At 36.1% G+C, this 22,145-nt stretch overlaps 1 protein-coding gene across 1 annotated transcript in view; it reads left to right on the forward strand.

Moving 5' to 3' along the window:
- UNC13C (unc-13 homolog C) overlaps positions 1–22,145 on the forward strand; it is a 148,314-nt gene that overhangs the window by 57,495 nt on the left and 68,674 nt on the right. Inside the window, exons 10-15 of the mRNA XM_068143868.1 lie at positions 2,749–2,890; positions 10,403–10,572; positions 12,619–12,734; positions 13,896–14,059; positions 19,024–19,174; positions 21,540–21,608. Coding sequence (XP_067999969.1) covers positions 2,749–2,890; positions 10,403–10,572; positions 12,619–12,734; positions 13,896–14,059; positions 19,024–19,174; positions 21,540–21,608 — 812 coding nt within the window. The remainder of the gene's footprint in view (positions 1–2,748; positions 2,891–10,402; positions 10,573–12,618; positions 12,735–13,895; positions 14,060–19,023; positions 19,175–21,539; positions 21,609–22,145) is intronic.

The following is a 22,145-nucleotide window of genomic DNA, read 5'->3' on the forward strand; positions in this document are numbered from 1 at the left end:
TTCTACCTTCTATTAATATCCCTTGTGTTACTGCTGAACTATTTGCTACCAAGTGCAAGAGTTAAAGTTCACAATCGAATTTATGGGGGGTTAATGACAGTAATGCTAAGAACATTGCAGCTTGCAATTCCAGACCCTTTTTGTTTGAAACTCATCATCCATTCTTGTTGCTTGACTAGGATTGTTTTCCAGTTTAGTGAAGCTGAGCCAGGGAAACGTGTGCACCCAGAACACACTTGATATTCCTTCCAACTACATTAGTCTGCTTGCTCATAAAGATTTCCAGACCTGCTGACTTTGACATTTCAATTTTTGAATTAAAACCTCATCACAGAAGATCTAAATAAAAGCTCATCTGACAGGCCAGCCTGACTTTAAGTGATGTAAGGATAGAGACAAGTACAGATTAAACTGAAAGAACAAAGAATTGAAAAGCAATAATGTGAAGGACTCTGCATCAGAGTTAAATGATTTCAGTTATATTTCACATCTAAATTAGCCTCAATTTTATTTTAATATCACAAGAAAATAGTAAGTCTTCTTTTTATATTAAAAGTAAATGAAGTATCTTATTCTATGCTATTCTATCTTTCTGCAGGATTCATATTATTTCTGTTATGCAGGGTAAGGAGATAAACTTCAGGAACTTATATTTAGCTTTAGCTAGTTAGTTTTGCTAAAAATGAGCGAAACAAAACCTATATTTTTCAACTAAACAGTAGTGCATACCTAAGTAACACACATTTTTCTCAGTGCTTAGCAGCAACTTTCACAAAAGATGTGCTCAAGTCAGTTCTTTGTGCCTGATGTTTCATACTTGTATGTATGGTAATTTTCCTATGGCATTTTACAAGATATTTTGCATATAGCTTCTTTTTCTTTATGAAATGAGAGACTAGGATACCCTGAACAGTAAATGTGGAAATATTTTCAGGCTCTCTGCTGGGTAAATATGACTTTACTAGTATTGGTACAAAACTCACTTATATTGCTGAATGGCTTGATTCCTCACTTTCAGAAGTAAAACTTATACTGCAGAGTATGAGATTTGCAGAATCATGACCTAACAAATGAATCATAGAATTAGAAAGTAATGTTGGAAGGGATTTCTGCAGTATATTCAAACCTTCCACTAAAAGCAGTTAGATTAGCTTGCACAGGTTTGTCCAAGTTAGATGTGAAACTCTCCAAAGATGGAGATTCCACATTTTCTCTGGGAAATCTGACCTGCTTACTAGGCAGTCTGTTTCAGTTATTAACAGCTCACATTGTAAAACTGTTTCTCCTATATCCACCTGGGATTACTCTTGCTGCAGCTTGCAGCTGTTACATCTTATTATTTCTTATTATAATCTTATTATTATGTGCCTTTGAGGAGAGTCTGCCTTCATAGAAACATAGTTTGTGTTGGAAAGGACCTTGAAATGTCATCCATAAGCAGAAACATCCTCAAGTAGTGAACTTGTCCTGGAGTTCATTGTCTTTGTGACACACCTTTTAGGTAGTTGAGGACTGCAGTTCGATCTCTTACCCTTTCTCTTCTCCAGGATAAGCAAATGCAACACCATTAGCAGTTTTTCATACATCATGTGCCCTAAAGTTACACAATTGGCAACTTTCCGTTGGACTTTCTCTAGATTATCAGTCTCTTTTTCTGGGGAGGTTCAAAGTGCAGAAACAAGATTTAGTTTAGGTGTGGCTTCACAAGTGTCAAATAATGGTGCCTATTCCCTGCAGAGAGAATGCCAGGTTGTCTCTTCATGAGAGAGTTTCTCACACCAAGTGAAGAAACTTAGAGACAAACCTAAAGTAATTGCTGGATCTTAGATAATGGTAGAAAGAGAACCCAGTGTTCCTGAGGAGCAAAATTAATCTGTAGAGGGAACAGCAGCAATCTTTCCTTGATGGTGTTTTAGAGGTGTGCCAAACAGTAAGCCCAAGCAGTGCTCATGCTAGGACCCATGGGAAGTATTTTAGCTGCAGCCCTGTGGGTTTGGTAGGCTCTAGCTTCTCCTGAGAGTTCAACTTTTATAAATTATTACAGGAAAATCAAATTGTGTGTACTTGTATTTGTCCTACAATGCATATGCATTAACTATACACCCACTTAACTGTCAAAAAAGGCTGACAAATACATAAACAGTTAATGATAATTGATTTAAACTGTCATCCTGTCTGTGTTAAAATAGGAAGTATTCTGCAAATCTGCACAGTTCATCTCTCGTATGAAGAGAACTAATAGCAAAGTCACAACTGCGCTCCTCATCTTTAATTTCATAATCTACAGCACAGATTTCTGAAAACTGGAAGTTTTCTTTTGGAAATTCTAGTTCAGATCTTCGGAGAAACTTTGGAAATATTTATTGGGAGGTGGGGACTGGAAATTTTAGGGAATTAGTAGACTGAAGTCAAGTTATACAACATTATGCTCATTGTCATGCTGATTAAACCAGAGTATATGAATTATGCATTCATTCTGAGAAGTGTTTGTTTCATACTCTGTAGTGAATTTAAAAATTTATTACTCTATTGAAGCATATTTGTCAACTTTATGCAGTCCAGAAGGGTAGTTAGATAAACCTTGTCTGTCTCCAGAGTAACAGCCACTAGGAACATTCATGCAGAAAGTTTGGTTTTGAGACCCTTCAGTTTGAGGGCTTTGTTTCCTGTTGCTGTTATCACTGTCTCATTTATTTCTTGGCAATGAAGCTATGAGGGCTAAAGCACATTTCTCTCCTATTTTTGCAGTTCTTTGTGCTCAGGGCTTACAGGCTAAGGACAAAACTGGCTCAAGTGACCCATACGTTACTGTGCAAGTTGGCAAAAACAAGCGGAGAACAAAGACTATTTTTGGAAATTTGAATCCAGTATGGGATGAAAAATTCTATTTGTAAGTATGGAACATACTGTTGTTTCCTGATTTGAAAATTTACATTTAGGTAATAGAATGCTACCAACTAAAATAATTACTTAGCCTAAAGACACTTGTTGTCTGTACTATTAATAGCATTAATCAATTAGTAAGTTCTGAATGGAGAAAGTAGAGACGTTTATTGCAAATTTTCATATAGCAGTCATACATCTCATAATTCACAGGTACTATACTGATCCTTTCCTGAAAATAATGCCTTAGGATACAACACATTCCTGTCTGAGAATGTGACCATTCTGATAAGAGTATTGATTTTTCTCAGCACTATTCCTTAGTGTTGTGGTTTAACCCCAGCTAGCAACTAAGCACAGCACAGCAACTCACTCGCTCCTACTTCTTCTCCCAGTGGGACAGGAAGAAGAGTCAATGGAAAAAGTAAAACTCATGGGTTGGGATAACAGTTTAATAACTGAAATAAACTATAGTGAAATAACAACAATACAAAAAATATAACAATAATCATTGTAATGGAAAGGGAGATAATAGACATAAATAAAACCCACGAAAAGACAGGTGAGGCACAGTGCAGTTCCTCATCACCCACTGACAAATGCCTGAGCAACAGTTGGCCCCTCCCAGCCAACTCCTCCACTTTATATACTGGGAATGATATCCTATGGTATGGAATATCCTTTAGGCTAGTTCAGGTCAGCTGTTCTGGCCCCAATGCCTTCCAACACCTCTGTGCACCTGCTTGCTAATACAAACCCTAGGTTTTCTTTGGAAAAATTGTGGTGGAAAATAACTGTTTATTTAGGCAGATTTTTTTTCAAATGTTCTGTAAAAGTCTAGTCTACTCTGGAAGAACCTACCACAATATTATCACATGTTGTTAGTAGGTATTTAGTGGAAGCTGTGTGAAAACATAGTAAATTATGAAAAGAAAAAATTATAATAATGAAGAAGGATACACAATTTCAGTATCAAATGCAATGGTTTCATTTACATTTTTACTGACAATATATGCAAATTGTTGACACATTATAATAGTCTAACCTTTTGGTAATATGTTGCAAAAGTCTATGTTTATGCCTAATAGTGCTATTCAAAGCTGGATGTTAATTTCACACAACTTGATGAAACCTTCCATCAGTGATAAAAATTATGTGCCTTGTTTTGTTTTGTTTTGTTTTGTTTTGTTTTAACAACCCTGAATTTACAAAACAGGATCAGAACAATTCAGGACCATCCGGACTGCCCAGTCAAGATTCAGAATCTCTAGATAGTCATGGTGTGCAGCAGACAATTTCAAAATAACCACTCACCACAATGTAAAATACTAGTACTTAGGCTAGAACCTTGTTTTGTTTTATCGTATGTTCCTTTTCTCCTGTCAGGAATGCATCAGTTGTTATTATTAACATCTACACAAACCATGGAAGCAATTTCTGTTTGGGTTCAAGCACTTGAAAAAGGCATCTGTTTTCTTCAAGGAGGGGACACGTCTTCTTGTCATTATGTACCACAATACCTATTTTCTGTTCCCTGATTTTGACTAAAATCTGATACCTTATTGTTGAGGAGGGTACCATCTCACTAGTGATTTTGAAAGAGGTACTACCCAATATGTCACTTCTATGTGTCTGGAGAAAGTAATAGACAATCCAGATGGATTAAATAATGTACAGTCATTGCTTTCACAGATTCAAAGGCTAGTACTTAAAATTAGTAGTTAATTCAGAGAGAAGACATGCTCAGAAACTTTTTGCAGGCTTCCCTTATACAAACCATGTTTTCTTTTCAAGTTATTAGTGTTACTGCAGTAACAGTTGAGGTATCATACCTCATCAAATGACAGAGTAACCAAAGGTAGGAAATTAATGACTTCCTTGAATTTAATTGTTTGCCTTGCATAGTATAAAAAAGTTGAGTGACCAAGTCAGCAAATTTGTTATGAATTTTTAAATGTATTTTCTCAAAGATTTGAGCAGGGTTGCCACAGTATCCTTGGAAACTTGCAAATATTATGTTGGGTTTTTTTCACGCAGCACTAAGCATTACTGTCATCTGCTGCTCTAGCAACAACATTAATAAAACCCCTCCAAACCTTACTAATAGCATGCATCTCCTGAATACTCATTCATTCCCTCTTATTGCAGTTGTATTTTCTTAAACTTACTTCCCTGACTTATTTAATGCATTGGGTTTCAGCTCTAACTATATGAGCATTTCTAAAGTGTATTAAATAAACTATAAATGTTTAACCACGAGATTAAATCTAAAGTAGATTAATATAACTATTTCATTGACTCAGGAAGTTTTTTAATTGGGTTCTTCTAATAATATTTGATGGCCTTTTTTAAAATCAAACACTACTCATCATTACAACTTCTAAATGGTAAATTGCAGAAATCAAATATATCTCCAAATCTTACAATCACATATTTATTCATAATATTAAAACATCGATTTAAATCAAGCAATCTGTTCCAAAACATGGTCTTGGAAAAACCATTGGCTCCCCTCTGTGCATTTGCTCTGTCATAGCAACTAGCACCAGAACAAGAGGACACAGTCTCAAGCTGCGCCAGGGGAAGTTTAGGCTCGAGGTGAGGAGAAAATTCTTCACTGAGAGAGTTGTTAGCCATTGGAATGGGCTGCCCAGGGAGGTGGTGGAGTTGCCATCCCTGGAGGTGTTCAAGAGGGGATCGGACATGGCGCTTGGTGCCATGGTTTAGTAGTCATGAGGTCTTGTGTAACAGGTTGGACTTGATGATTTTTGATGATCATAGAATCACTATTGATTCTATGATTCTATGATAATGTAACCCTATGCTAAATGTCCATGGGAAGCCAGCATAGATTAGTACTCTCTGGCAGCAAACAGCATTGATATAGTTTAGCGACCATGATAGTTAAGTCTGTGTGTTGATCTGACAAGCTCTTCATCTGCTTCGTATTTTGAAGATTTAAATTTACAGTTTCTGCTGAAGTGAGCATTCCTAGTAACTAGTTCAGGCATCCAGCTGTCAGTCTCTCAGAGACATCCTACTAATTAATTATCTCACAATCTCAGGCCCAAAAAAAAAAAAGAGAGAGGAACATCTCCAAGAACTAATTCAAATGATAAATTATTTGTTCAGCAACAATGTTTTTCAGTTTCACAGTACAATATGTTTGGTCTTCTTTTCAAACTGCTATCAATCCGAGTTAATTTTATACAACTCTCTTTTTGTTATGACAGAGTAAAGTAATGCAAGAAAAGACATAATTAGTCTCATTCTGCTTTATCTGAAAGCATGGCCCGTGACCACACTGTAAAGAATTGGATTGCCCAGACTAGAGAAGAGACAAGTAGTGGAGGTAAGGATGTCTTTAAACACATCCTTTCTCCTGCAAAGAGGAAAGGAATAATCTGCTTTTCAGGCTTGCTGTTATAGTAGAAGTAACAGACACAAATTCCATTTGGATAGGTTTAAATCAGACTTCAGAAAATGCTTGCAAATAGTGAGGCTAGTATTCTGTAGTAATAGGTAGATTTCCTAAAAGACTATAGAACAATCTTTGAACACTGAAGAGCAGCATGGACAGACTTTTCATAGCAATGCAATGGATGTATCCACTGACTTACAGTAGTGTAAGTCAGTGAGTAATAACTGTGAGGTTAATAATAGCAATAAATGCCTCCCAGAACTTCATTCTACTGCTGTCTTCCATGACTACGTGGTTTCTTTATAATCACCTTGCATTCCCCATCTAGACCATATAGTATTCAAGATATTTTCATCTAAGTGCATAAAACTGAAAAATTCAGCAAGGTTCAGTTCCTAGATTGCTTTAGAATTGCATAGAAAATGTATTCTTTATATTTCTTTATAAGGGAGTTTACCAAACAAGCAAGCAAACAAACAAACCACAACAGATCAAAATAAACAACATCAAAACCCCTCAGACTTTTCATGCACTAGTTTGGGGTTTTTTTAATCTCTGCTGTGTTCTGATCTATTTTCTTTTCATATATATAGTTCACACAGCCAAGCAGCACCTCAGTTCTTATGTTTTTAAATTAAGTCTGTGTTGACTCACTGAATGAATTACAGCGTTTAAAAGAACAAAATATTGTCTCTCAGTGGTCTGCACCTGAAGAAATATCCACCTGAAATAAAGATATGAATATTAAATCTTGCTGTGGTTAGTATTGTGAAGTGATATGTACCATGTTTTCTCAACAGGCCTTAGTGTGTGCTTGTGCAAAAATTACAGGCACTTTTGTAACAGGCTAAACAGAAACAGAAGCTACCAGAGAAAGGAAATGAAAACAAAATAGAGGAAAAAATAGCTACTTCAGTTACCATAGACCACCATGACTCTTCAGCAAGTGCTCTTACATAAGCAGACTGGCAGTTTTCAGCTGAAGTAGCCTGCTGAAAACAAAAGATCTTTAGGTTTGTCCGTCAACAACTGAAGTGACTAGTCTGAAACTTAGTTAAAGCATGTTGGCTCTGGACTTGACATTTCTGGAGAGTTATGTAAGTGAATATTATTTTGGTATTGGAGAGCAGAGAGAATGTTTATGGAAGAAACTTATCTCACACTGATTTATTTAATTTTTTAATAACCCTTTTTGCTGATGCTTCAGGAGAAAAGAATAAGGCCAAGCACATTTTGAAAAGGAGGAATGAGAGAAGCAAGAAAGACACTTCTAGAGTAATTTAATCTATCTGTGAATCATTATCCTAGCTGTAAAATTAAAATAAGAATGGTATAATACTTTCTTTTTTTCATTTCTTTGTTCTGTTATATTCAAGGATGCTTTTATTTTCTTTTTTTTAAAAGAACCTGATCATTTTCTGTGGCATTGAAAACTTTCCAGTTCTAAACAGATTTTTCTATCTTACTATAACAGGGAAGATTTTTCTCCACTTCTTTGGAGCTCTATTTAAAAGTACTAAATATTTTATTTTTTTGACTACTCATTTGTGAAATGATTGGTTAAATGTTGATTTGGAAAAAGAAAATTAGTTCTGTTAACAGAACAAATACAGTAATGGGAGTCATATAAATGCCTCACCCTGTGCCTCACCCCTGTTTAGTGTTTCTGTTGGGTGTACAGCTAAATGCAGTCCAGGGCTCTAGCAATGTTAAACAATTCATAGCTATATTTTAGGAAAATGAAATGGTTTCCAGGTCTAGCCTGTTTCTTAAGGCAAACATTTTTATCTGATGCATCTGTATCTTCCTGTACTTCATATGTCCTTGCCAGTCAGATTTGGAATTTTGTGGTTGGTCAGAGGAATTTCACAGATTGCCTAGCACTACATCCATCATGCTCTAAGAAAATAAGGAGTCAGACAGACATGAAATCATAACAGTGTCCTCAGTATGAGTTCACCTCATAATAGACACCAGAGAGCCCATATGACGGGCTAATTTATGAAAATCCCAATTATGGGTGAAGATTCAATAGGTGATTGCACTGTGTTAGATACCAGGGAAGCCAGTCATAAGACAAAAGGAAACTAGGCTTCATTAGTTTTGCTAATCACAGAACAATGTGGTTTTAAATTACCAGAGATATCTGCAATGTTAAAATTTGGAATGCAGACAGACAAAAGCATTTCTGTGATACTGAGTGATGTCACAATGAGACAGAGCAAATGCTATGCGTGCCATTTTTAGTGACTGATTTGCCTCGACAGTAATAATACCATTTAAAGCACTTTGTACTTCCAAAGCCCATTACCACCACTAATTAATTCTTAGAACACCCTTGAGGGAATCCAGTTGGGAGATAAGTTATAGTATTACTGTTTTAATGTTGGAAACACTGAGACAGATTGCCGAGCAGTGATAATGCTTGAAACAGAATTCAAGAATTCTTAATCTAGCATCAGGCTAAGATATTGCTGAAGATAAAAACTTACTGCCACACTTTAAAGTTATAAATAGTGATAATCAAAGATTTGTAATATATTACATATTTTGCTAGTATTACTGAATGGACATAGAAAGACCTGGGTTAGTACAGATTCATGAGTGTGACATGGCTTCTAACTGATGCCAGGTCTGGAGTAGCCATTAAATGTCATCAGAGAGTTTTTCATTATCAGACTTCTGCACTAAGGAGATTGCAATGGAATCAACAAAAGCCAACACTGAACAACAGGAAAGAGTCTTTTGTGTCTTATAAGAATAAGCAGCAGTAGAATTTATTTTCCAATTGTGTGACAACATATGCAGAATGGAGTTGGAAGTAAAAATTTGTATCTACTATTAACTCTGTAGATTGCAAGTGAAGCCACCTCACTCTCTCATACATCTAGTATTTTCTCAATCCCACTCAACTCACAAGGAGTTAGTAAGCCACTTAAATTTGCAAGGGCATTGTTAGTGTATGGCATTCTGTCCCTACTCTTTCTCCTTCCCAGGGAATCGAGGTCTTGGAGAAAAGTAATATATATTTTAAAGAAAGCAGATACTTATTTCTTTAGGTTTTCCTGGTTGCCTGTCTTGTGTTTCTGTGGTGTTTGTACATACTTGTTCAGGCTGGATGCCCCCCCGATGCTACCACACAAGCCACATCTGCGGTGCCCCAAAGGGTCAAGCCCAGTGGGTGGATACGGGAAGTTACTTATTTCATCCCATAATGCCCTACTCCCTTATAAAACCATCAGCAGGGGTCCTGCAGTTCCTCTTTCTTCCCTCACCGCTACCTGGTAATGGGGTGAGCCATCTCACGGCCTCTTGGGCCTGGCTAGGCTCAAGGCTGGGGGGAAGGGCAATCTCAGATATGGCCAGCTGAGATTAGCCTAACAGTGGAAGAAGGGGGGGGGTGGGGAGGGAGGAGAGGAAGAAAGAGCCCTGGGAGTTTTTGGTGTGCCCTCAGGTGGGGAGAAGGAAGTGCTGGGATGTTTTGGGGTATGCTTTGGGATGTCTCTTTTGTCATTGCACTTGTGGTTCTCTGTAAATATTTGCTGCTTTTCTATTTAAACTTTCCACCACTTTTGCAATCTGTTTGTCTGAGTCTTATTTTTCGCCCGTGGTGGGAGGATCGGCCTTTCAACCTACCACAACACTTAGTGGTTTGGTTTTTTCCAATAGTTTCTGCCATACACTGGAAAAAAAATTTCAAATATTCTTCTCACTTTTTGTGTTATACCATTCTAGGCTACTGCTTTTGTGTTCTACTGTATGTACTACTTTCCATTCCTAAATGAATAAATCTGATCCAACTGCATCTTTCTTAAGATAACTGTTAAAGTACATATATGATATTCCTGAATAAAATTTTTTATATATATATATATATATATATAAAATTTGGTCAAGTTAATATCTGTATTTTTTTTATGTATAGTAACTGTAGTTTTGTCCCTGGCCATTATTCCACTGAGTGTTACAGGTTGTTTGTGTCCTGTCACTTTATGCAGTTAAGCAAGTGTATGGAAATTGAGGACAAAGAATTAGACAGTAGAAATGTGTGTAGCTTATGTATCACGCCCATTTTGGTTTTGGTTTTTTTAATTACAGTGAATGCCATAACTCTACAGATAGAATCAAAGTGAGAGTATGGGATGAAGATGATGACATCAAATCTAGAGTAAAACAACATTTCAAAAAGGAATCGGATGACTTTCTTGGGCAAACGATCATTGAAGTAAGAACGCTGAGCGGAGAAATGGATGTATGGTATAATTTAGGTATGAATCTTACTGATTTGTGGGTTTTTTTAAACAAATTTAAGCAGAACCTCAGTATCTGTAGATCTGTGACCTCTAAAATACATAGCTTTGGTGCTAATATGTAACTTCTAAAATTTTAACAATTACAGGTCGATTTGGGGGGGAGAGGAAGATACCTTTTTTTGACTGAATGTTATGACAGTTCCAGAGAGCAGGCTAATCACAACAATATTTAAAAAAAATCATTTTAATGTAAAATTAAAAACATGTAAGAATACCCAACACTTCAAACTAGTTCAGACAACACTTCAGGCAATACCCAACACTTCAGACAATAACATTCTCTGAGAAATACTACATCTATGAAGACATATAGAAAAATCTAGCAAATAATTTTTTGGTTGTCCACATTAATTTTATCACATATTAAAAAAATAATAATGAAATGATGTACCATTCTGGGTATAATTGTCTTTGGTTTTCACTGTGTTACACCTTCATGAAACTCGCTTGCTTGAGTTTTCTGTTCCCTGCATGACAAATGTGTTTACATGCAAAGTCACATCCCGAAGGCAGCCTGCTGAGGGTCAAGATACTCTCTCTTGTCTTTAATGACTGCACCTTCTTGTTTGGTCAGGTCTTAAGAAGTATCATTCTTTAAATTGGAAATAAATCAATGAAAGCAAGTCTCAGACTTTATTTCCTTTATCTAAATCTAAGCATACAACTGTTCTTTAATTGTAAAGGTCTCCTTGAGTGCACTAAATGTTCTGGAGTAGCTCTTTAAAAGTTAATCACCTATATTTGATAATAAAAATGTGATAGTAATATTTTTCTCTAGCTTGCCTGCTCACTGAAAAGTGCAGGTGAATTATGTGACATAACCTTCTGAAATTATAGAGCTTTCCTTTCCTACTTAACAGTGCTTACTGTCTAGTGTTTCATTTTTCTGTGACAAATATATATGTGATGGGGAATTATTTGATTTCCTATTGACCATGAAAATAACTCCTTGTTTTATTTCCTATTTGTAAGACTTTTTAAAGGTAAGATAATTTGGTCATTATGAATTCTGAATTTTATTCCTTGAAAAATTAAGCTCATATAAATGCAAATATAAATTATTGTGAAATTGATTTTAAAACCAAATCTTGCTGAACTTATTTGACTGGAAGGAGTTTAATAATAACATTGAAAAATCCATGACCTCTGTGAAAGGAAGAATCTAGAATGAAAACCTATCAGTCAATATGTAAAAAATATTAGTAAATGGTTCACAATAATTCTAATATTCCAAAAGCAATAGCACATTTTATTCGAATACACGTTGACACAACTGCAGCATCAGCATATAGAACAAAGCGGGGTGTCATACTCAAAATGATTGAATTTGTGGGATACCAATTCTTACTAATTTTACTCTTTATCACCACCCACATCACTGTGCTTTGTGAAAGAATCATAAAAATTGCAATACCTATTGACTCAGTTATGCTGCTTGGTTGTACTGGAAAACTGGAGATTGATGTCAAAATAAGTTAAGTAACCTCCATAATGAGTGATTGCAATTCAGTGGACTAGTACATACAGCAAAGATGCATTTCTTCATTTCTTCTGTAAGATTCAGCTTAACTCTGCAATTGAGATGTGCCAAGAACATTTGGAGTTTCTCTCAGGCGTAGTTCAGGTTGTTGCTGAAGTCTTCATATCTAAAAAAAAAAATAATCAATAATGAAAATAATAATTAGAACAGATACCATATAGAAAATAAAATATAATTCCTATTGGAAAGAGAAAAGAGTTAAAGCATTGGGCAGTCTGGTTTGAATGTGGCAGATGAAATGTTAAAGAATCTTTATTTCTTATTTTGACATTCTGCTTCACGGCCTGAACTATATGTGGTGTATTAAAAACAAAATAAAAATAACTTGCTCTCAACAGCAGGACTTTTTGGCTTTAAAAAGGGTCATATTAAGCTAGAAGGGTTTATAAAAGTTTTTCACATGTCATATATGTAATTTAGATAGATACTAGTTACTAATGTCTTGTTTTTCTGCTCTTCAGAGAAGAGAACAGATAAATCTGCTGTCTCTGGTGCCATTAGATTGAAAATCAATGTTGAAATAGAAGGAGAGGAGAAAGTTGCTCCCTATCATGTGCAGTACACCTGTCTACATGAGGTATGTTGGAGAAGTGAAAGAAAGCAAGCTATACAGAAATTACTGTCTAGGTGTTGTATGGATAAATTACTATTTAGTTGTTGCATGTTGTAAGACAATGGAAGATTAGAACATGGAAACAAATAAATGTTGCTATGCCTCAGGACAAGTTTTAGATTTCCTGCTTTGCATTGCTGATGGCATATCGGGTTCAGAGTCAAAGGCAGGCTGAAGTAACACCGACAAATCATTCCTGCTTTCTGAAAGCTGACAGATAACACACAGCTGAAAATTTAGCACTGGTGTGTATCTACACAATCCCATTGTTAGCCATTTGTAAAACTGAATGTTCAGGGCATTTGTCCTCATAGATGTTTGGGGGGTTTTTTTGACCTGATATTGGAAATGTTTTGGCCTGGGGAAAAAAAAATGGCAAAATTCTGTTACTTTAAGATAATCCACAGGACAGTTATGGACTAATTAGCAAAACAGAAATGAACTCAAAGTTTTGGATTTTTTTTTTTATATATATAAAATCTGCTGCTCAGATTGTGTATACACGTGAATCTGGGCCCTCTGAGAAGCATTATAGGATATGAACACCAAATTAAACACTAGCTTTGGTCCTATGGTTGCTAAACCTGAAGTTATTGCATGCCTTTTGCTACCTGAGAGGTTTCTGCGATGTTTCTGATAGCTTTCCTGTAAATTACAATTCTAAAATAATGAATTTAAAATTTATTGGTCACAGATCCAGTTACAATTGAAGCACTACACGGTAACCATGATTTCATTCAGTAGCAAGGGCATATAATAAAGACGATAAAGTTTCTGTATGAACTTATGTTGATGTTTCTGTGCTGTTAACCGATGTGACCTTATATCAAGGAGATAGATCAATGTGCTGAATCACAAACCTGCAATACCACTACAAAGATTTTTGAGAACCTTGGGGATTTTTGTTTCGCAAATGGTGACTAGTTAGTGCCAGTCTTCAGAAATGTAATGATTAATAAAAGACTGAAAAACCCCTAACAACAACAAAGCCACACCAGAAACAACTAAATAAAACAGAAGAAACAAACCTAACATTGACCATAGAGATTACTATTCTATGGGATATACTTTCAGGATGCCACTTAAAAGCCAAAAATTCCTGTTTGAAACATTTCTTACATTTAGAATCTATTCCATTACTTGACGGAAGTTAAATCAAACGGTGGTGTAAAAATCCCTGAAGTGAAAGGTGATGAAGCATGGAAGGTGTACTTTGATGATGCTGCACAAGAAATTGTAGATGAATTTGCAATGCGCTATGGAATTGAATATATTTATCAAGCTATGACGTAAGTATTATCATGTCTGGTTTTCTGCTCTACTGTCAAGAATTTCTTTGAGGGAAGTGATGAGAACCAAGCCTTCATGCTTTCATCCTCCATTTCACTGATGTGAAATTCTTGTTATCCCTTTCATCCATCTGATTCTCATTGAATTATTTCTCATCCACAATGGAATTAAGGCATATTATAAGCATTTTGTAAGCTCTTACTGGTATTACTGTTAATGCATTTCTTAATCCTTATGATACTGATATATGGCAAAGATCAGAAAGACTTCTGTTGTTCCAGATGAGATTGGGATGGTAAAACAATGCAGTGGTTTGAGCCTTAACTGGGAGTTAAAAGCCCAGATGGGGGAAAGACTGAGAATCTCTCCCCCACTCCCCCCTCTTCCCTTCAAACAGAGAGGGGGGAAAAAAAGGGTAAGGAGCAAATCCACTAAACAATAATCTGGAGTCGGCTTGGAAGTAGAGAGGTGAAGAATTTTCTTTAAACAATATATATATATATATATATGTACATAACAATAACAGGAAAGGTTCACAAGGGCAAGGAACAAGGATGGATGGGAGTGGGACAGAAAAGAATAATACAAAACCAGTCTTTCTCTGAGGAGACGCGGAGGCAGCAGGGAGGAGGATCAGGTCTGGCCACATGGCTGAAGAGCAAGAGGGCAGCTGCAGTAGCTCTCATCCAGCAGAGGCAGGAGCCAAAAGGAGATCCAACAGCTATGATGTCCTGCTTTTTATACCCTAGCTGGGCAGGGAGGGGGGAGTAGAACAGACTTAGCTTCCCAGGGGAAAACGCCCTGCAGGGAGGGTAAAGTACCCGCAAGCCCTCCACCCTGCTTTGTTTTTTTGTTTTCAGAAAAGGGTGTTAACCCACCACAAACAGGATTTTACAAGTACAGGAGTACAGCAGCTGGTTATCTCAATACAACATGGCTGTATTGTTAATGGACAACTTCAACTGAAAAATTATTTTGAAGTTTCTTTTCCTTCATCTCTTGCTGAATGCCAGGAGTACAGAAATCATCACAGAACACCAGCAAGGTCTATAGTAAACTTCCATAGTATAAGTAAATAATTAATGCAAACCATTTTTAGCAGTATTAGAAGCTGTTACTACATCATCTGTACTAAAGCAGCTGTCTGATTGCTTTAGAACACAGCACCACTGAGGTTAGAGGCCTGGGGATACAAGAGCTTCATTATGTATTCTTAATTTGTCCAGCGAAAAGGGCTAGATTCTGCTCCTAGTACAGCCACAGGAAAGCAGAGGTCTCCAAATGAGCCCTTTAAAGAGGAATATTATGAAATTTTGAATTAGAACATGTATCTCATTTCCTCCATCTCTCTACAATACTTCCTTGAAAAAAGATCTTGTAAGTATGAAGGCACATAAAACATGTTAAGTTTTCTTTTTTATTATACATAATGACACCATCTGCTACTACAATGAACATGTCTTTCATTTTATGTAGCTCGTTGTGAATTATGGTTCTGTACATCTGACACAAAGGTAGAGAATGCATTTGTAATATATACATTTTTACTGCTCCTTCTCCAAGGACCTTGGACACTGTTGCACAGAATAATTTATTAAACTTAATAGTTCCCCTGTGGTATGGTGTGTCATACTACATATGGAGGAACTCATGCACTGAGTTTCATGAGTATTTGGGTTTTCATGTTTAGCTTCTCTTTAGCCATGAATATCTTTACATCCTGATTAAGTTATGTTACTTATCAGTGAACGCAGTATTATAGCTTCACAACTTGATTTCAAAGGGTATGTCATTTTTACCCAAAAAAAAAATCTTTGAACTGATGGAATTGTTCCTGCTCTACGAGGCAAAATGAATTCAAAGTTTTACATGAGATGAAGTCCCAAGAGCTATTAATGCCAAGGGAGGAACCTTATTACCGTTCTGCTTAGAAAATAAAGCAGGACTGGTTTAGCATTAGTTTTCTCTTACCTATAGACTTGGTAGTTGCTTATCTCAATGCTTTATTTTTATGCAAGGAAATAATACAACATAAAGATAAAAAAGAAATAAATTTATTCAGAATATGTAACATGGATTTGGGCAAGTACTGGAATCCTTTCTCAAGAACCCCTACTCAAAAATTCTAACCAAGCCAAGTTAAATAACCTGACTTGGCTTGTTGTCTTGCTTTTTGTTCTTCCTTTTTTCTTTACTTTTCCACCAAATTTTCATGATGTTGTTTGCTACAAACTAGACATTTGAAGGCAGTTGTAATAAGAAAGTGAATTTAATACTGGTAGTCACAGGTAATTGACACAGCAAAGAAATGCTAAGATTTCATTGCCCCTATACTAAAGCCCATCTACATTTTAAAATATTACACAGTAATAATGAGCAATCCCTATTCGAGAAATAGGCCACATCCTCTTTAAGGTAGGAATAAAATCAGGTATGAATCTAATCTCAAACAACACATGGCAAAGAAGATATATTCATATACATTCTTTTGCTGATTCATCTGCAGATGTCTCTCAGCACTCAGACTTTGGGGAGAAGAATTATGAAGACATTAGATCTGTCATGAAGAATTTTCTTTTTTATTATTATTTGCTGGTTTCTTTTGTGTTTATGAGATAATTTTTTTTTCTCCTGAAAGCAGCTTTAATGGCTGGGAGAAAGTGTACAGCTTCTTGATTTGGAAAGTAGAGTGTTCAGATTCTATTTGGTAACAATGTGCTCCTACTGAAAGAAAAGCAATTTTCTGCCATATGAGAAAGAGAATTTGAATGTAATCACTTTGCCCAAAGGAATATTGTCTAAGCATTTTATGCTCAAGAATCTAGCTGAGAATATTTCCATTGTATGTCTCATGATAACATTGCAAATTAAAATGTTTGCATTTATGAATGCAAATCTGACTACGCTTTAATAGCCCACGTCTCAGACCCCGGAGAGCATCCACATGCATCTTATGCACAGGATCAGGCTCAAGTGAGTTTTAGGGGTTTCTAACAACTGTCATTTTTTTAAATTCACATTTATTTTAAGTTTAAAAATTACCTATTATATAAAGTCTTGGGGCCACTTAATGATATGCAGTCCTGGTCCTCTAAGGTGTGGGTAGACAGCATTTACTGCATTTCTGAACACTGTAAATCCAATGAAACCTCCCTAAAGTAACACTTCCTAGAACAATTTAACATCCTGTTCTGCTACAGCAATAAACAATCCCACTTCTCTATCAATTTAAATTTGTGCTGGTGGCTCTGTCATCTTATGATCCTCTTAGTAAACCCTCATGATTTGTTTCTCACTCTCTTATATTTATTCCTTCTGAGCATGGTAATAATATTTCAAAATGATAGTCTTGGTTTTCTAAATACACTGAGTGTACCCATCAACCACAATTGTTGCAGCTCAGCAAAGACAAAATTTAGATCAGTTTATAGTTTTTGTACTTGGCTTCTTCATGGAAAATCAGTCCAATAAGTGACCAAGTGTAAATACTGTGAGCATGAAGATCAAACCCATTTCCTCTCTCAACAAACATCAGCAAAGCAATTCTGCATTTTCTGTGATTCTAAACACGTGTGACTCAGTGTTTAATTCTAGATCAGAAGGGGGTTTACCTCTGTGCCACCTAGGACTTACTGAAATGTGGATATCAATGCAAAATATCACATAGGTGGTTACTTATTGGCTTTAATCATTGTCTTCAATGAGACCTTTTTCATTTAACTTATTTTCCAAGTGTGATTGCACCTGTTAGAGACAGACACAGCCACATTATAAAGACAGGAAATATAAACTGTTCTTCCCTAAAGGCTACTTGCTCTTTTAAGCAATGTCTCAAGGCAAGGGATCTCTCAAGGTACAGATTCCAATTCCCCAGTTCCTAAGGAGGGAAATCTTTGAAGTAACAGATGTGGGGTTTATGTCAATAGAAAAACAATTATTGACCCAAACCCAAAATGCAACAAAAAAGCCTGCTTGTGTTGCAGTAACTGCAGCTCTTTAAAATTTCTTGATTCTATAAATTCTATAGCCCATTCTTCTCCCAAGGCAAAATAGTCAAGAGGAGGCAAAGACTCCAGTTAAGAGGAGCATTCTGTCAAATCAGGACCTTCAGACATACAGAGAACTCCTGAGTGATTGTAGTTTCTCCATCCTCTTCTGTTGGACTGTATACTTGTTTTCATCACCTTCTTCTCTACCTAATTCCCCTCACTCTCCTGTCTCTATACATCTGCCCTTTATCTTCCTCCCAGTCTTGCCTAACATATTAAGACTTTATGTTTTGCAGTCCTGTTGTTCACTCTCCTAGAGTTACATCTGTCATTCACCTCTCATCATTCATATTTCCTTATGTTGTAAATTCTGTGTGCATTATAAGCAGGCATCTCCCGTTGTTTCAAACAAGTAACCAGTGCTGCTGTGTTGTAGCCCTGGTTTTGGCTGGTTCAGGATTAACAGACTGATTACCCAACTTTACTGGCCTGAATCAAATTTGATCAGTGAACCCAGAAGTCGCTTGAAGTCTCACCCTTCATGAATAATGTAGCCTAAAACACAAGGCACAGTAAAATGCCAGTTTGTCTTTTTGTTGTCATTGATTAAGTCCTCCTCCACTAGAGAACAGATCTCATGGCCTTTTATGCTAATAATTTTGTGTTTGATTCTAAATTTGTGTTTAATAATGAATGTTTTACTTAATAGCAATTAAGGTAGTTAAATAATTTTCATGTATTTAGGATTTACAGAGTAAGAAGTAAATGTTAATCCAACACATTCAGTTTGACAATGTCAGTGTGCAACAAGTAGGAATAATTTCCATCATGTCTGGATTTCCTCTGCGTATATCTGCACTACTGTTTGTGAGGTAGCTCGACAGTTACATCATTGGAGCTGAAAACAAATTGTAGTGAGGGAAAGAGCAGAATCTTCACCATCTTTTGTAACTGTTGATTTGTTTGAATTGCAGGCACTTTTCCTGTCTGTCTTCTAAATACATGTGCCCTGGTGTTCCAGCAGTTATGAGTACGTTATTGGCCAATATAAATGCTTTCTATGCTCATACTACAGCAGCAACTAATGTATCTGCCTCAGACCGGTTTGCCGCTACTAACTTTGGGGTAAGTAGACTTTTAATAGAATATTAGCCCTTTTGTTTTATATTATATAATACTATATTGACTTCTAAATTCAAACATTTTTTACACTTGCTCAGAGTTGCTGTTAGCTTCTGAAAATTTTACCATGAGACTTTACAATCAATCATTGTAAGATCTAATGCTGCTGCTTAGCTTCTTATGTAGAGATATATAAGGCATGTAAGGTAGAAAACATTGGCACACATGCATATTACTAAAATCACTAACAATCAGGTTTCATTTTTATCACAGTGGGGCTTGCAAGCTGCTAACTGCACCAGACTAAGTATCAGTTGCAGTTGTTTTCTTAGGCTTTGTCATCAATGAACTAATTAACTGAATGGATCTCTCTCTTCTCATGAGACTCTGTAATGATGGATTCTTGGTTTTGCTAAAGTAATGGAGTGTTGGCCAAGTTTGGATTTAGGTATCAGAAATTTTAGGAGGAACACCAGCATCTTGGGATGTGGTAGTACTTTTTGTGTTGCTAACTTTACTCCTGTGGGTTAATTCCTCACAATGCAGACTTCCTAATCACTTAACATTACAAAAATAACAATATGTTCATTCTGTTTTCTAATTTAGTCACCTACTGTCACTGGGGAGATGAGAGCAAATATACATACCCAGGACTGGGTCTTTACTTTGGAGAGAGTGTGTTCTAGAATCAAAATGCTACCTCCTGCTCCTAGCAGTTTGCTTTGGAAAAGGAATATTAATATCGCTCAACTACTATAGGTTAAAAAGTTTTATAAGCAAAAAGAACTATCAGAATATGTATGATTTAATTAGTTTATTATCATGACACCACAATATTGCTCTGTTCTTATTCAGGTTTTCTTTTATACACTGATGGATTGTTTATTATGGAATGATTCTACATCTTTGTTGAAACAAGGGTATGCTTTTACTGTTCAGCTCTACTGAACTTTTGAGGTTGATCTAGGTTTTGAAATGTAGGAATTTTTTTTGGCAAGATTTTCTTTTCTTTTCTTCCTTTCTTTCCTGATCACTTTTCTAGTGATCAGAACTACTTTTATCCTCAGATTGGGAAGAGATTAAGTTCTCCTCTGATGTTAATGCCAGTTTACCCTTGACGCAAATTTAAATCCAATTTGGAGTCCAACAGATGGATAGAAAGACAGTAGCAGGCATCACTAATAGAGATTTGGAGTCTTTTTTGAAATAACTGATTTACAGGCAAAATATTAGATTATTTTTCTCTCTTGGGTCAAAGGGCATCTGTTAGTGGATAGCTGCACTTCAGTCATCAAAAAGAAGATCTCAAATTCAAGTCCTCAGGCTACAGCTGGGAAGCATTTGGCTGACTGATGTTTCAGTACAGATCTATAACATTACAAAAAGTTACTTTTGATTGCTTCCTTAAGGGAACTGTGCCAAATAAGTGGCTTTTGGAGTAGGTTAATGCTCCACTGATGAGAGAGTGCACAAAGAGCACTGTTTTCATACTAGTGTTGATCATCTCTCAGGGAGGGTGTGGACACGTGCATTCTGATAGCTATTAGACCTTACTTGCACAAGCCTGCTGCTTTCCTGTTGGCTGGCAAGGACTTCTGAACAGTTTTGTGCAGTGTACTATGGAATATGTTCTAACATGCAAACTGGTCATTAGAACCTCTCATTAGTATTACTTGAGAATGGCACAACTCAGCTGGGTATCTCTCAGTAAAATATTTGCACTGCACCTTCATCTATCAAGATAGGAAGTTAATCTCCACTTTTCAAAGGGAAAACTGTTACTGTGCAGTATTAATTAGCTTATTCCTACAAAAGCCACTGATTCTGAAGTAAAAATGTCTATCATATATTTACACCAAATTCTGCTGTAAAAGAGGGAAGGGGAAGTGCCTTCTTCAAGAGTGTAAGTGACTACAATTCAAACATAGATATTTAATAAGCTTATCTGTTTTAATCAGCCTTAATTAACTAAAACTTTGGACCTTATGCTGAACTAATGCTGTTATTGCATTTTTGGGTAGAGACATCAGGCAGTACTTTTCAGTTTCTAGATGTTTTGAGTTATTTAGCAACATATCAGAAACATACTGCATAGGAAAGTCTGTGTCACCTCACTAGTGTATTGCACAGCTGCACAGTGTTGAATCCATAGTAGGTAAATCACAATGGAGGACAGAAAGGGAAAATAAAGTGATAAAATATATCCCCCTGGTCTTGAAACACTGATATCTCAGACTGCACATTTACATCAAACAAGAAAGAACAATTTTTCACATAAATTAGGAATGGAAAGCAGCTTTCTAAAAACTCACTAATTACAGGAATCTGCAAATCCTTATTTCAACATATTCTTGTTTTCTTTCTACAGAGGGAAAAGTTCATAAAACTACTGGACCAGCTCCACAACTCTCTGAGGATTGACTTATCTAAATACAGGGTATGTGCAACATCCTCTATCTAGGGAACAAATCAAATGTGGAGCATTTTGTATAAATATCCTTGTGGACTTTAGCTGCCTAAAGAAGTCTGAGGTTAATCCCTCTTGTGACACAGAAGCTGAAAATACTGGGTGCTGATATAAGACACCTTTGGAACAAAAGATTACATAATTTAAGCAGTTTGAGAATATTTCTCCAATTTAAAAAAAAAAAAAAATATTATTTTCTTTCCAAAATCTAAGAATAGGTCAAGGGATGAACAGATGGTCAAGAAAGAGTAGGATTCAACAACTTGGGTTAAATTAATCCATAAGTAATTAATCTGGGAATTACCTTCACTGACTCATGTAGCGAAAATTGCATCTACTGCTGTATTTATTCTGTGAAACTGAGATCTTTGCTACAATTCTGTGCCAAGTTCCTTGAAATCTTAAAAGATATCTGACTGCTCATTTTTCTAGATGATGGGAATTACAGTTTCATTTTCACCTCATGGAAGTTCTTTCCACTGAGGTGTGCTCCAAACCCAGCCTTTC

This window comes from Melanerpes formicivorus, unplaced genomic scaffold, assembly GCF_026170545.1.
Source record: "Melanerpes formicivorus ecotype bairdi unplaced genomic scaffold, bMelFor1.0.p_v2 SCAF_10, whole genome shotgun sequence".
Classification (NCBI taxonomy): Eukaryota; Metazoa; Chordata; class Aves; order Piciformes; family Picidae; genus Melanerpes; species Melanerpes formicivorus.